This window comes from Cajanus cajan, chromosome 2, assembly GCF_000230855.2.
Source record: "Cajanus cajan strain Asha chromosome 2, NIPB_CcT2T_4, whole genome shotgun sequence".
Lineage (NCBI taxonomy): Eukaryota > Viridiplantae > Streptophyta > Magnoliopsida > Fabales > Fabaceae > Cajanus > Cajanus cajan.
In genome coordinates, this window is record NC_138518.1 from 55,605,593 (window position 1) to 55,621,773 (window position 16,181).

Below are 16,181 nucleotides of genomic sequence, written 5' to 3' on the forward strand. Positions count from 1 at the left end.
ATGCATTCCAAAATTGGAGATCTCCTACAATGTGTTAGAAATTGAAGTAACTTAATCTTATTGAATTTATACAAGTGCGGGTCATTATGGACCATGAAACAACAACGGGTCACTTGGACCACAAAACAACAATGGGTCACCTGCACCACGAAACAATGTTTGATTTCTCAAATCTTGTCACTTAAATTAGGAAGGTAAAATGTTACCACCATGAATAGTACAATTTGAGCGTGAATCAACCATGACATTCGTATACATAAACCAAAATCTAAATAAAATTAGTCTACTGCTTATCCTCTAAATACCACATGCACACTTCAAGCACATAATTAAGGATTTTAATCCTTTGTGTCTTACTCATTAATCAGTTATATCAAGTATGACTTGACTTGGTCCCCATACCGTTTTCACAACCAAAACCTCACTAAAGAGAACTAATCCCAATTCCACTTGGACTAAAGACCTATTTACGAGTGAGCAAAAAATTTCAATCCACATGAAACTAATATCAAGCTCAATTTACGTTTAACAGATGGATTCAGGCGGGCCACAAGTTGTTGAGCTGGAAAAAATGAATTTCAATGGATTTCTACAATCGGGTGCAGATTTAATTTTTTTTTTCATTCTATAGAACCAAACCTATTCGATTGTTGCAATTATGTTATATTTATTTATTTATTATTGTTGTTGATTAATTGTTTTTCACCCCTTTTTCATCATACTCTACACTCAAACACTTTTTCTTAAAAATGAGTAAAGTATAATATTTTATTATTTTATAAGTCTTGAATAGTGGAAATCACAATAGCCTCTTGTCACTTGATGTGAATGCATTAATTAAAAAAGAAATTTCTTTTATAATCAACAACTTTATTGTTTCAAAGAAAAAAATCTTAAATAAATCCTAACAAAATCATATATAATCAACAATTTCTCACCTATGTTTTGAATATCAAAAAAAGAGCTCATTATAAGAAATGTTACATACAGTAACATACAAAAAGTGTTATATTATATGAAAGTATATATCTATTTGACATATAGTTACACACAATTTTAATATTAATTTTAAATAAGATTTAATAATATATTTTATATATCATTATAGCCTATGTCTATACTTTTTAATAATATATCAATATATATTATATTTATTATATAAATAAAAGTAATTTTTAGTGATAATTTTTATGTCATTATAAAATATATATCACTATATGATAATTTTCTTATAATAACTTTATGCAGGTTTATAGAATTTGTACTTCTATTAGAGAATGATCTTCAATAAAGCAAGGTGAAGTGGTGGTGCATACAACCATACGTGAGTTTGCTTGAATTTTTATCATCAATGATGCTCAAGTAAAAAGCTAAAATGTAGAGTTGCATTATTTCATTTATTTTTATTTTTTAAAAATTATTTCACGACATTTCTCATGTTTATCTTATATCGAATTTTCTATATTCCCAAGTGGCTTCTTCCTCTTCTTGTCAATGATTTTCTACAAATTCTTTTTTTCTCTTTAATCTGAGAGAACCCACCCGACTTATCCACCACCAGCTGCTCAATCCAATGGAGTTTATATGATTAGTTATGGATATGTTTTTATTGCATTGATTTATTTCAGATTAAATTATTTTAGTTCGAACCTGCCTGTAATTGACCGTTCAATCACTTTTTAAAAGAACTTTAGAAAAATTAAGCTGCGTATTTATAGAATATATATATATATATATATATATATATATATATTTTTTTTTTTAAAGAAGTAGCTTTTAATTCATGTAATTGGAGACTTTTATGGCATATATATTTTAATAAAAAAATATAACTTCTTTTCACCAAATCAATCTATAAGGTCAACCCCAAGCGTGTGGTTCAGCGGTAGGAGTTGATCCATGCTTAAGCAAGCTCAGGGGTTCGAACAAAAAAAAAATCTATAAGATGAACTTTTATGATTTATAAGAAACTTATTTTGACACTATTATTTGCAAGTTCGAATAAGACTAAAAATACCATTTTTTTTTTAATTTTACACTAACTTTTATCTTTGTGAGCTTCCTATTAAATAATTATCACATATTTTAGTTTATTTTACAATATAATTATTTATTGTGCTGTCTTAATTTATTTTAAATTATTTTTAAAAACTAAAAATATTAATTATTTTAGTATTTATTACATGAAATAAAATAATGTTATTAAAAAATATAGTTAAAAAATTGATATTTTAAATTATTTTAAATTTTTAGTTTTAACATTTAATTCAGAATTCAATATTTTTTTTCAATTCTTTAGTTTATAGTTAAAATTTTAAATTTTAAATTAAAACAATACATTCATTAAACACTTTTTCTTAAATTTATAGTAAAAAAACATATACTTTTAGATTAATTAGTAAATACTTTTCTTTTATTAGTACAAAAGTATACTGCAATAATAATAATGAGAATCCAATATAAGCCTCTATACATTTAACCTAATCTCCAACGACTAAATATATATTTGATTTACGGTTAAAATATTACAAATCTATGGTCAATTTAAAAGAAAAAAAAAAGTTAGTTATCAGTTTTTTTTAATCTATGGTATAGTTACTTATAGAGTTATACGGGTGTGTACAAATTTAATTAAATTGGATTTGACACGTATAATTTTAATGGGATTGGATTGATTCGATTTTTTTTAAATTTTGAATTTGAATTAATTTGATTTAATTATATTCAATTTAGATTGGTTTATACCATTTTGATTTATCCTTGAAATAAAAAGTAGAATAAAATTATACTAGACAACTTGTAAAATATATTTTTATGTCATCAATTGATAAAATATTTAATATTATAAATTTTTTATCAATATTTATAAAATATTACTTAAAACATTACAAATTACAAATTTAAAAAATAACAAACATTGTTAAATTAAAACTTAAATAATTGTGTTTAAGGTCAGGGGTTCGAATCTTGCCTTGTGTATGCAGCCGCGTTAAATCTTGGGACCAGCTATCCCACCCTTTGAGGTGCCTCCAATGTAGCGAGGAGATTAGTCACTGCTATCGGCGGTGGATACTCCAGGGATGAACCAAAAAAATTTACAAATTTACTAAATATCATCAACATTATAAACTTAACAAAATATCCAAGTATTATAATTAACACTACAAAAATCTTAATATCTAATTGGTACTCAATTTTTCTAAATGAGAGACATTAACAATAATACAAACAAAATACTTAAGTTTCATTTTGTCCTTTGATACGAGACGAATGACAAAAAAAAAAATTGAATGGACCACTTACTCCTTGTTCATCTTTTATTGGTAGCCCAAATTTGATAATAATTTATAACTGTTAACAAAAAAAACATATCAGTGTGAATGAGTTATTCATAGTTGATTAATGGTTGCATAAGAAAAGTTGATTAGCGGTTACAAAAAATTATAATCGTTCACATATTGTGAAGACAAAAAATGATTAAAAAAAAAAGTAAATTTATGTAGACTTATTTTATTTAATAATTCATGTTTTATATCAAATTTTAACAATTAAATCATTCAATTTAAAGTTCTTAATGCATAAATCAAGTTTACAAATTTTTAAAAGATTTAAAAATTATTTGATATTTTATTTCATTAATTCAAATTGACAGATTTAAATTAATGAAATAAAATATCAAATGATTTTCAAAATTTTTAAAAAAATTGTAAAATTAATTTATTCATTAAAAATTTTAAATTAAATTATTAAAGCATAAAAATTTAATATAAATTATAAGTTATCAAATAAATTTATTCTTAAAATAAATAGATCTTTCATTTTATATATATATATATATATATATATATATATATATATATATATATATATATATATAACTGTTAGACATGGATATACTCCACTAATCATTATGATTATAAAATATTAAATTCATCGAATAGAATATTGTTCTGATTAATAAGATTTAAAATCATAGATCGGAACCAACCTGATTGAGTTTTCCATTTTGAAGCCAAATTGATCCTGTTGTTTATACCGATCTAATTTTTTGGTTTTAATTTGATGAGATTGATAGGATGTAATTTTTTGGTTTGAATTTTAGTTTCATGAGATATGTAACACGTGCATGGAAAGTTACTTCTTATTTTGAACTTTACCAAAGTAAAAGTCCGTCAACCATCGACGACTATCTCCCGCTAGCTGCTCGCTAAACTCATGGCCTCAAATTTCCCCCACAAAGTCAGTCAACTTCGCCGAATTTTCCGGCCCTCTCGATTCTACGTTCTATAGCAACAAGGGAGTTGCTACTACCATCAAAGATGGAGAGGTTTCAATACATTTTTCTATATAAACTCATAAATTTTTTTATAAAAATTAATTTAATTATAAAATAAATAATCTAAATTATACTTATAAAATAAAAAGTAAGATAAAATTATAGAGATTAAAATTATAAGTTTTCAATAATATTATAAAATATTAAAAAAAAGAAAAAAAATTAATAAATAGTAGAAATAAAAATTATTAAAATTACAATATAGAAATTCAAAAATTTAAGAAAAAAAGATAAAAAATATACTTAAAAAACTATTAAAATTAAAATATAGAAATTCAAAAATTTTAAGTGAAAAGATAAAAAAATACTTAAAAAATTATTAAAATTAAACTATTTAAATATATAATAATATTATTACAAATAAATTAGAATATATAAAATAAAAATAAAATGACTAAATAATTTAAAAATTGAAAGAATAAAATATCATAAATATTATTTAAATAAATTACTAAAAATATAAAATATAAAAAACTGTACCGGTATCCTCTCAAATAAGATGGGTACCATAGAATTTCTCAAACTATAATTTCTTCTTCTAAACATGTTTATCAAATTAATATCTCATATGTTTGATGAGATAATATTTGTAAAAGAGAATATTTGACAATTTGTAGGTGCTTGTTTGGAACAATATAATTTTTATGGGTTTTTTTTTCTTCTAAATTTTCTTAAATAATTAATGAAAAACAAACGTTTTATTTATTTTAACTGAACTAAAGATATAGAATGTCATAATATGGTTTTTATTATGTGTAACATATAGAAGGCACTTGTGTATTTATCTTGTTCTCATTGAACATGAATGTCATTCATTCATGATTAATGTTTTTCCTTTCCTTTCCTATTAAAGTATGACATAGTTGATAAATAATCTTGTGTCTTAGTCATGTAGTCACAAATTCAATTTTTGTTGTGTGTTTATAGACAAATATTTATTTTGGGAGAAGTTAATCTCTTAAATATATCTTACAAGATTAGTATTTAACTTCCTGCTGGATACTTTTTTTTGTTAATTTGTTTTTTAAAAAAATATAACATAATGCATCCATTATCTCTTTGATCAATGGCCATTTAGAACCTCATGGCACCAAATTTCTAGGAAATCTATTGCCAGAAGAGAATACGGTGAAGGAACAAAATTCACGGAAAAAAAAAAAGACTACATTTATAGATGGACGTTGTGTTACTTCCATGCCTTAACCTAGAGTTCTAGTACATATAGATGTATACTTGAATCCCTGTAATGTGAAACTTAACAAAGTTGTCTTGTGTTGTGTTCATACTATTAATTCTTTTGATTGGACAATGTAAGGAAATTTTAGGATCCACCATCATGCATGAGTGCCCCCACCATTACTCTCAGTTAACTAAATAGAGGTCAAGTCTTCGTCAACAATTCCCATCAATAAGTCTTTGTCAACTGATGATTAAACCTTTGTTAATAGTAGCCTCTCTCAAGTCTCCTGTTCATTCTGCAATCTAAGCTTGGTATAGGAAGAAACGTGCAACATTTGCTCAAGGACTCTTGGTTGGTTCATCAGAAAACTTATACAAGGTTTGTTTCATCATCATTCCCTACACTGCTTCATATCTGCAATGCACAGTATTTGACTTCTCTATGATTGAAATTAAGATGAACATGAATCCTCATTTTTTTTTCTCGTAAATGGGAAAAATGAATCAGAAACATGATCAAGCTTATGAAAAAAAAGAAGGAAGAAAAATTATGGTGACCTCTTGATATTGCTATTAGTTGCAAGTTTCCTCCCGTTTGGTACAATCACTTTGAGCTCCCGTGAAGCCTTATTGAGCACACCCACTTAGTTTCGTACCATTGATTAAGATCATTGCCTTGAATTTTCTCTTTTTGGCAAAATTTATAATATTGTGTTCTAACATGTAACAAAAAGGTTAAGTTGGAACGTTTGGATTAATTTAATTTGCAGATAATCACATTCATTTTTTAGCTTACTCAAAATAAGTTGTAACCATTCATGCACTTATTATTCACTATATTATGTCAGGACAACTAATCAATCATTAAATAAGGATCAAGATCTTCGGCAGTTACCATCAACTGAGCTATGTTCTGTTTTGAGAGAAGTGATTTTCGTCAAAAACAAAATTGCAAATATCAAATTATTTAAGTCTATGAGAAGAATGATTGCAGTTTGCTGGATGTCGCTTACAAACTACTTTAAATTTATGGTTGTTGGCTTGTTGCTAGATTCTTCAAGTGTTTGAGATCATTATATATAGTTTTGTTTTATTCCAACTTAAAATGGATCATTATTTTAATTTATAAAGAACACTGTATAATCTCTAGAAGGCTATTGTCTGAGAAAATCTATACATTCAATAACTATTGGAGTCTCAATAGAAACCTGTGAAAACTAGAGTTCTAGTCATAGATATATCATATATACACAACGATGAGATAAATAATGTTTTTTAGGTGCAGGAAAATGGCCGAAATTGGTACTGCTGTGGCATCTTCAATAATAGAGCGTGTGGTGGATGCAATTGTATTCCGTGCACAGTATTTAATTCATTTCAACAAATCTGTCATTGATCTTCGAAAGTCAAAGAGAGGGTTAGAAAAGGCATTACAGCACATGAAAGAACGCGCTAAAGAAGCCACCACAAATGCTGAGAAGATTGTGCAACCTGTTGAAGAGTGGCTGAATCATGTGCAGAAGATTCTTGAAGATGCGCAAAGGCTGGAAGAAAGGGTGGAAGAAAGCCAATGCTGTTTGAACATGACATTTAAGTATTCTCTGGCAAAAGAGGTGATATTCGTTACACAACAAATGAACCTGCTCAATAACAATAACAAATTTGAGCCATTTTCACACCCCATTGACCTCTCAAGCATGAGTTACTTCTTTCCCAAAGACTTTGTGGCATTGGATTCTAGGAAGCCAGTTTATGAAGATCTACTGAAGGCAATCCAAGATGAGAGGATCAATGTGATTGGAGTAGTTGGCATGGGAGGTTCAGGTAAAAGCACTTTAGCAAGAGTGGTGGGAAAGCAAGTAGAGGAGTCAAAGTTTTTTGACAAGGTGGTTATGACAATTGTGTCTCAAGATGTCAAAGTGAGAGATATTCAAGGTCAAATAGCTGATCACTTGACTTTTTCATTAATGGAAGAGACAGAACTTGGCAGGGCACTACGGTTATCTCAAAGGTTAAAGACTGAGAAGATTCTCATCATCTTTGATGGTGTATGGGAGAAGCTGGACTTGGAAGCTATCGGGATTCCATTAAATGAGAATGACAAGAGATGTTGCATCCTCCTCACTACGCGCTACCAAGAAGTTTGCACTTCAATGAATTGCAAAAGCATGATTGAACTCTCTATGTTAAATGAAGATGAAGGTTGGACTTTGTTCAAGCAACATGCACAAATAGACGAGGATTCTCCTGAAGACTTGAGAGAGGTGGCAAAGAGAGTCTTTGGCAAATGTCAGGGACTGCTTTGTGCCATCTTGACAGTGGCAAGCACTTTAAAGGGAAAGACTTGTACAGGCTGGGAATTGGCATTATCAAGACTAGAAACTTCTGAATCAATTGATGTTCAAGAGGGCTTGACAAGTACCTATGAATGCAATGAACTAGAGGAAATAATTTGCTTGGATTCAAAGGATGCAGGGCAACTTAGATACCTGTATTCGCCTTCACAACCAATTTTCCCCAAGCTAAGGAAAATCTTAATCAAAGGATGCAACAAATTGAGAAAATTATTCTTCACAAGCATGGTTTCAAGCCTACCAGAGTTGAGAGAGCTGTCTGTACACAATTGCAATGAATTGGTGGAAATTATTTCTTCAGAGGAAGCTACACAATTCCCAAACCTTTCTTTTCCATCACAACAAGTTTCTTTCCCCAATTTGGGGGTGATTGAGATCAAAGGATGCAACAAATTGAAAACAATCTTCCTTTCAACCATTGTTTCAAACCTATCAGAGTTGAGAGAGTTGTCTATATGTGACTGTAACAACTTGGAGGAAATAATTTCTGCTGATTCCGTGAAAGCATGGAATCATAGAAATGTAACCGCTCCTTTCCCACATTTTTTCCCCAAATTGTGTAGGATTAGCATTGAGAATTGCGACAAAGTGAAAACATTCTTCTCTGCTACCACAGTTCTATGTCTACCTGAGTTGCAACAGCTAGTTGTGAAGGACTGCAACAAATGGGAGGAAATAATTTTTTTAGATTCAGATCAAGCAGGACAATTTAGAAACCTATATCTTCTTCACAAACAAGACTGTTTCCCCAAACTAAGAAGCATCCAGATTGAAAGATGCAACACATTGAAAACAATCGTCACTGATGCAATTGTTACAAGCCTACCAGAGTTGCTTGAGTTGATTGTAAAGGACTGCAACAAATGGGTGGAAATAATTTCTCTAGATTTAGAGCAAGCAAGAGAAGTTGGAAACCTGTCTTCACATTCAAAACAAATTTGTTTCCCGAAACTGCAGAGGATTGAGCTTGAAAGTTGCAAAAGCTTGAAAACAATCTTCTCCACAACTATTGTTACAAGCCTTCCAGAGTTGCAACAACTGGTTGTAAAGAACTGCAATGCATTGGAGGGAATAATTTCTTTAGATTCAGACGAAGCAAGACAACTTAGAAACTTATCTGCCTCTTCCCAAATGGTTTATTTCCCCAAATTGAAGACGACTGAGATTGAGAAATGCATGAAATTGAAAGCAATCTTCTCTACAGCCATTGCCACTAGCCTACCAGAGTTGGAGCAATTGATTGTAAAGGATTGCGATGAATTGAAGGAAATAATTTCTTTAGATTTAGATGAAGCTGGAGAACATAAAAACTTGGCCGTTCCTTTCCAAAATGTTTTCTTTCCTAAACTGAAATGTATTAGGATTAAAAGATGCTGCAGATTTAAAAGAATGTTCTCTGCAATCATTGTCAGCATCCTACCAGAGTTGGAACAGCTAGTTGTCAAGGACTGCAATGAATGGGTTGAAATAATTTCCTTAGATTCAGTGGATGCAGGACAACTTAGAAACCTATCTGCTCATTGTCAACAAGTTTGTTTCCGCAGGCTGAGGAAGATTGAGATCGAAAGATGCAACAAATTGAAAGCAATCTTCTCTGCAACCCTTGTTACAAGACTGCCGAGGTTGGAGATTCTAATTGTGATGGACTGCAATGAATGGGAGGAAATAATTTCCTTAGATTGTGATAAAGGTGAAAACAGAAACCTGTATTCTTTTTCCCAACAAGTTTGTTTTCCCATGTTGTTTGAAATTAACATTCAAAGTTGCAACAAAGTAAAAACAATCTTCCCTGCAACCATTGCAAGCCTACCGGAGTTGTGGCGAGTAGTTATAAAGGACTGTAATGAATGGGAAAAAATTATATCTTTAGATTCAGAGGAAGCAAGACATCTTCAAACCACATCAGCTTCTTCCCAGCAATTTTATATCCCCAAGTTGGAAATTATTTCTATTGAAAATTGCAATAAATTGAAAACAGTTTTCTGCACAACCTTGGCTACAAGCCTAACAGGGTTGAATCATCTTGATGTTAAGGACTGCAATGAATTGGAGTATATAATTTCTTTACCTTCAGAGGAAGCAGGGCAACTTGGAAACATATCTGCTCCTTCTCAACAAGTATTTTTCCCCAAACTAGGAAGTATTTGGATCTTAGGATGCAACAAAATGAAAACAATCTTCTTTGAAAACACTGTTGCAAGCCTATCAAGCTTGAAATCCTTGTTTGTAGCCGACTGTGACAATTTGGAGGCCATAGTTTCTCCATATTCAATGGAAGCAGAACATAGACACCTATCATCTCCTCCCCATCAAGTCTTTCTCCCAGAATTGGATAATATTGTGATTGTGGGGTGCAACAAATTGAAAACTATTTTCTTCAAAACCATTGTCTCAAGCCTACCAGAGTTAAAAAGGCTATGTGTTTCTAATTGCAACAAACTGGAGGATATAATTTCTTCTGATTCTAAGGAATTAGAACCACTTAGAAACCTATCAACTCCCCAGCAAGTTTATTTCCCCAAACTAAATAGCATTGCCATCCAAAATTGCAACAAGTTGAGAAAACTTTTCTCCTTAACCATTGTTGGAAGCTTGCCAGAGTTGGGAAGTCTGAATGTGGATCAATGTAATGAATTGGAAGAAGTACTTTCCTTTGATTCAGAGGAAGCATCACAAGTTGAAAACTTAACTGCTCTCTCCCAACAAGTTTGTTTCCCCAAACTCAGCTTCATTTGGATCAAAGAGTGCAACAAAATGAAATTCATTTTCTCTTATTCCATGGCCTGTCATTGTCCTTCCCTGCATTCACTAGGCTTGGAATCATGCTCTCAGCTTAAACAGATTGTTAAATTTGAACATAAAGGTACAAGTGAAGAAGGTGGTGGAGGTATGGTTATTGATGATGAACATAGGAAGCATTTATTATTTCCAGATCTGCATTGGCTACACCTCAAAAAGTTGCCAACTCTCAGTTGGATTTTCCCTTGGTTTGAATTTCAATATGGTCCTCTATCCAACATTGGTATCTTGACTATAGAAGATTGCCCTAAATATTTGATGTCTTCTGTTTCAACTTAAGTCTACCTCTCTCTGTCTATGTCACAGCTACATTGTTATTTGTTACTCCTCCATTCCTATCTTCTAGTGTTGTTTTAAAATGTCTCAATTTAATTGCTGAATTAGTTAGTGAGTACCGATTTCTATGATTATAATTTATGTATTTTTTTTTTTGGGCAAATTTTAGTTAGTCCAATCATTAATTATATGAATATTAGTCATTAGATACAAAAAAAAAAAAGATTAATTCATTAAAACTATATATCAAACTAATTCAGTGTTGTGAATGACTGACTAGTTGGGAAGTGCTAACATTAACATCGTACTCTTTGAATATACTCGTTATATTTAATTGAATTCAAATGATACAAGAACTAACTCAATACTAAAATCAATTCAGAAAAGTATATAAAGTTATCTCAGTGATAAATAATGGATTATTCCGTTATTGATAGAACTTTAACTTGCAAAGATTAATATGTAACTAGAAAAATGCACTTAATTGCATGGCAAAATGTTTTGATTTTGCTAATTGATGTGGCTTAAAAATAAGATGTTGGAAGAACCTAACATGTTCGCTGTACAACTTGTGTTTCACCTTACACACATGCACACAGATTTACTAAAAAATATATATATATATTTTTCATTACTTCCCTGTAGCTCATGACTAATGATTTTCGGTAATTGACACATCGTTTTCTTCATAAATAAATAATAATAATAAGTCAATGTGGTTAAAAGAGCTATTATGATACCATGTTATACAATTATTTGTCCATGAGTTTATTTCACTATCTTCTCGATTTGCTTTTGTTTCAAATCTTCTTTATTAGTTTTGTATTTCATAATGAAAGAGTTAAAGGAATTTAAGGGAGAAAATGATTATCACCTTAAAGTAAGGCTGCTAAAATGGATTGATCTGGTTCATTTGCACAACTCATTTTTTAAGTGAATTAGCTCAACTCAGTTTACTTGCTGAAATGTTCAAACTTTTTCAACTTGGTCGAGCCCACTACAAGTTGGTGGATTAAATGGGCTGACCATCAATCCATCTAAATTTTTTTAAAAAAATCAACATTCAATATAAAATAAAAATTGTCAAATTAAGCATTTTACATACATTAAATTTAATTAAAAAGTATACAACTTTAAATGATCAAAGCAAAAAGATTAAAAAAAAATCTTGTCATTAGAGTGATTGCTCATCAATATTAAACTTCATTAAAAGCTTGAGTAAATAAATCTATAGTAATTTCATGTTATTTAACATTAACTTTATTTTTATCTAAAAAAATGATGCCTTATTAAAATAATACAAATATAACAACAAATGGTTAAGTGGGTCATTGGTGAGTTGGGATGATGAGAAGTATAAAAGGATTAATTAGGTGGATAGTCTGATCCACCATGGATTTTCCTTGACTGAGTCGGATTGAAAGGAGGTCGAGTTGAGTTTTATGATCCATTATGAATTTCTTTATTATTTTTTTTTGCCTAACCCAATCCATTTTCAAGGTGCGCTAAATTGGTCCACTAGTCGAAATAAAAAACATGGGGATAAGACTCTTGTAAATTGAGTTTATATCTAAATTGGTCGATGGAAGGTTTATTTATTATTATTCCAAGGGTAAACTATATTCTATTAGGTTAAATCACACTTTTAGTTGTTTATTTTATTTTAAGATTTATTTTATTCCTTTTTTTTTAAATATTCATTTTGACCATTTATCTTTTAAATTTGCATCAATTTAGTTTTTTTGAAATAATATCTCTTTTCAATTTTGAAATATGATTTTGAATCAATTTTTAACTTATTCAAAACTTGAAACTTGTCTCATTGAATTTACTACATGAAAATTATTAAATACAACTGATATTTGAACTAAAAAGAGTCTTAAATGTGGTGAATGTTGTGTGAAAATGAGTCCAAAAAATAACCAATTTTTTTTAAAAAAATATAATTTCAAATTATTTTTTAGCTACTTTTTTTTATTGATAAATGTTAATTGTTAGTTATGTTAGTAGAGGGAATTAGAACTCATATCCTCCTTATCACTTCAACCCTATGTCCCTTCCCTTAAACCACTAGACCAACCTTATAACTCCAATTTTTTTTTAAGTTACTTGTGGGATATAATTTTTGCACAAGTTTTACTATGTTTATAGACTTTTTGAATTCAAATATTAGTAAGATTTCTTAGTTTTCATGTAAGTAAATCTAACAAGACAAGTTTGACATCTTAAATCAATCATAATATGATTTAAAATCATGTTATAAAATTGAAAATAATCATTATTTCAAAAAGGCCAAATCAATCCAAATTTAAAAGATAAAGAACTAAAATAAACATTTTAAAATATAAAAGACTAACATAAATTTGAATAATAAGATAAAATATCAAAAGTGTAATGTAGCCTAATTTATTCCTTGGTTGTTTCACCCTTTCTCAACTTATTACTTACAATGTGATTAAAAAAAATTCTATTAAAATTACCAAGAGTGTAGTTGAGTAAAGTAAGTCAAATGTATAGCGTGGATGCCTAGTCTACATGTATAATTTGTATGTACAATCTAAAAGCATATAATGTAGGTATCATTTGTCTACTTTTAGGGTTTGGTCTATTAGTTAATATATGTTTGTATTTTCTATTGATAGTTAGAGTTTCTATACTTTATAAATATGTGTATGTGTTATTACTTCGTGTGAGTGTAAGGTTGAACTTATATAATATCTAAGTATGAGAATAAAGTTCTTTCTCATTAGTTTTCACATGTAGTTTTATTCTCCGCTTTCCATGTGTGAATATGATCCTTTCATTTCAATAAATTGGTATCTAGAGCTTTTTGTTTTTGAGGGACCTATGTGTGTGTGCAAAACTCACTAGTTAGTGAGGCATTTTGTTGTAATCTAAACACTTTCCTGCAAGTTTTTCTATCTATTTGCAAATACTTCTATTTTTTTTCTTGCATGGAGTCAGACGAACCATAGCTAGATTTTATGGGTCTTTCCCTACAAACTAGCCTATTTTTGGTATCAAGAACTTAGAACAATGGTTCTCGAAGATGAGTGTCATCTTTGGTTTTCAAGAAGTGTTGAAAATTGTAAAGAATTAGATTCAAGAAGTGAAGGAAGGTGTTTTAGAAGCGCAAAGGTAGCTTCTAGAGAGTCTAAGCAAAAAATTGTAAAGTTTTTTTTTTCTTGAACCATCAATGTGTGGATTTTGCTGATTCTAAGAAAGTTTTCTAAACCAATTTGGCAAAAGAAGCTTGAGATATTTTGAATACAACTCAAACAGATGCTAACAAAATAAAGAAGGTGAAACTTTAATCTTTACGAAGGCAATGTGAACTATGATGAGGAGTCCATAACTTATTACTTTAATCAAATCTAGGTTCTTGTTAATTCAATGTAATTTTACCATGAAAAGTTTACAAATCAACAAATTGACGATAATGTGTTGAGAACTTTGAATTCTTATTTTGATCATATTATGGTAGCAATCAAGGAATCTAAAAATCTTGAGACAATAAAAGTAAATAGTTTTCAAATTTACTTGAAGGTCATGAACAAAAAGTTAAATGAAAGGAAAAATAGTGAGATTTTTCAAGAACAAATCTTGTTAATTCGAACCAACTATAAGAAAAAAGGTGTAGGTGGTTGGAATGAGAAAGGAAAAGACAAGTGGAAAGGTGATAAGAGGTGGAGTTGTTGACTCATCAAATATCAATATAAAGTCAAATATGATGAAACCAAGTTTTCAAACATACAAGAAGGGAGGCTCGAAGCAAAGGAGGATAGAAGTTTGTAAAAAAAAAAATAGTATTACATATGTAAAAATTGGGGGAAATTTGCTTATCTTATCGATTAGTATTTTCCTTCTCCATCAAGAAGCTAATGTTGTTTTGAATTTGAATTAACAAATTTTATTAGACCCCAACACATGTTAGGGATCAAGGATTTTTATTTTTTAATGGGATCAAGGAGCTGAAGCATTATACTTTTCTCGCCTCCTATCATTGAAAATATTGGCACAATTATGTTCTATTCTTGAAATAGTGAGACATCAAATGGAGTTAACACACTTATACAACTATTTTGAGGAGGGATTAGGGAGGGTGAGGGAGCTTTGGACTAAGGTGTCATTGATAAAATAATTATGGGTGTACTTGGATATATACATTTTTTATATAAAAAAATTATAATTTTTAATTGATTTAATATATTTATATATTAATTTAGGTCGTATAAAAAGTAGGGGTGAACATGAAATCGAGACCCGAACCGAACCCGAAAAACCCGATAAAAAATATTACTTTTGAGTGGGTTTGGGTGGGTCTTATGAGTAAAATTGATTAAAAATTTAATTTTATACAGATTATATTAGGCAGATTCGGTTTTGAATTTTTAAATCCGCTAAAAATCAAACCCAACTGAAAATTAGATAAGGTTTAAATTTTTATTACTTTTGCTTAACTAAATAATAATGACCCAAATTCAAAAGTCTTTATTTCAAATATAATACAACCATCAATTTGTAACTTATTTTTTTTTTCTTTTTCTCATAACTTGGATACTTTTTTTGTCTTCTCCTTCTTCATTAAACTTCTTAACACACTAATTCATTTTTAGAGTTTTCTTTTTGTTTCTTATTTTGTCTTTCTTTTCCATCTTTCTGCCTCTATTTTGAGTACAACTTGTGCAGTCGTGGTTTCTTATGGATTTTGTTCTCTAACTTTAGATTTTTTTTACATGTAACAACTATGAATTTTGTTATCTTTTGTTTTTGCTTCTCTAATTTGTGAATATTTCATCTACAAATCTATCTACACCATCTATCGTCACCTTCATTATATTTTTGTACACTATTTTGAAAATATTTTTTTTTTTACCATTTTAAACCTCACCTTCGTTAAGATAACTTGATCTACAAAAAACCTTAACTCAATTGTATCCACCCGCTCAAATCTGAATCCATTTCAACTCGAACCGCCTCAAATTGAAAACTTAATCGGTCGAATATAGGTCACATTTTTCCAAAGTTAGTTTACAATGAATTGAACATTTTTCACCCGAATCCACCCGTTGCTCACCCTAATAAAAAGGCATATCATGGTACTTTTTTTTCAGCACGAATATCTCTAAGGTGCAAGTTAAAAACTATTTTTCGAATTCTAAAAATTACCGACACGAGTTTAATCTCTTCCAACATTGTTTTTTCTCACCCACATGGCCAAGAATCAAATTTGTAAT

At 29.5% G+C, this 16,181-nt stretch overlaps 1 protein-coding gene across 2 annotated transcripts; it reads left to right on the forward strand.

The window, feature by feature from the left end:
- Positions 1–4,994: 4,994 nt before the first annotated feature.
- LOC109804655 (uncharacterized) lies at positions 4,995–11,048 on the forward strand. 2 transcript variants are annotated; one of them, XM_083068459.1, is made up of 2 exons: positions 4,995–5,894; positions 6,795–11,048. In XM_083068459.1, the coding sequence occupies exon 2, from the start codon at positions 6,805–6,807 to the stop codon at positions 10,945–10,947; it is 4,143 nt and encodes a 1,380-aa protein (XP_082924585.1). In that variant the 5' UTR covers positions 4,995–5,894; positions 6,795–6,804; the 3' UTR covers positions 10,948–11,048. The 2 variants fall into 2 exon arrangements, with proteins under 2 accessions (XP_082924585.1, XP_029128458.2); XM_029272625.2 differs by having other exon boundaries at positions 6,801–11,048.
- Positions 11,049–16,181: the final 5,133 nt, after the last annotated feature.

What these genes read in the sequence shown, in the direction of transcription:
- LOC109804655 (XM_083068459.1), top strand. Translation starts at nt 6,805, where the DNA reads ATGGCCGAAATTGGTACTGCTGTGGCATCTTCAATAATAGAGCGTGTG.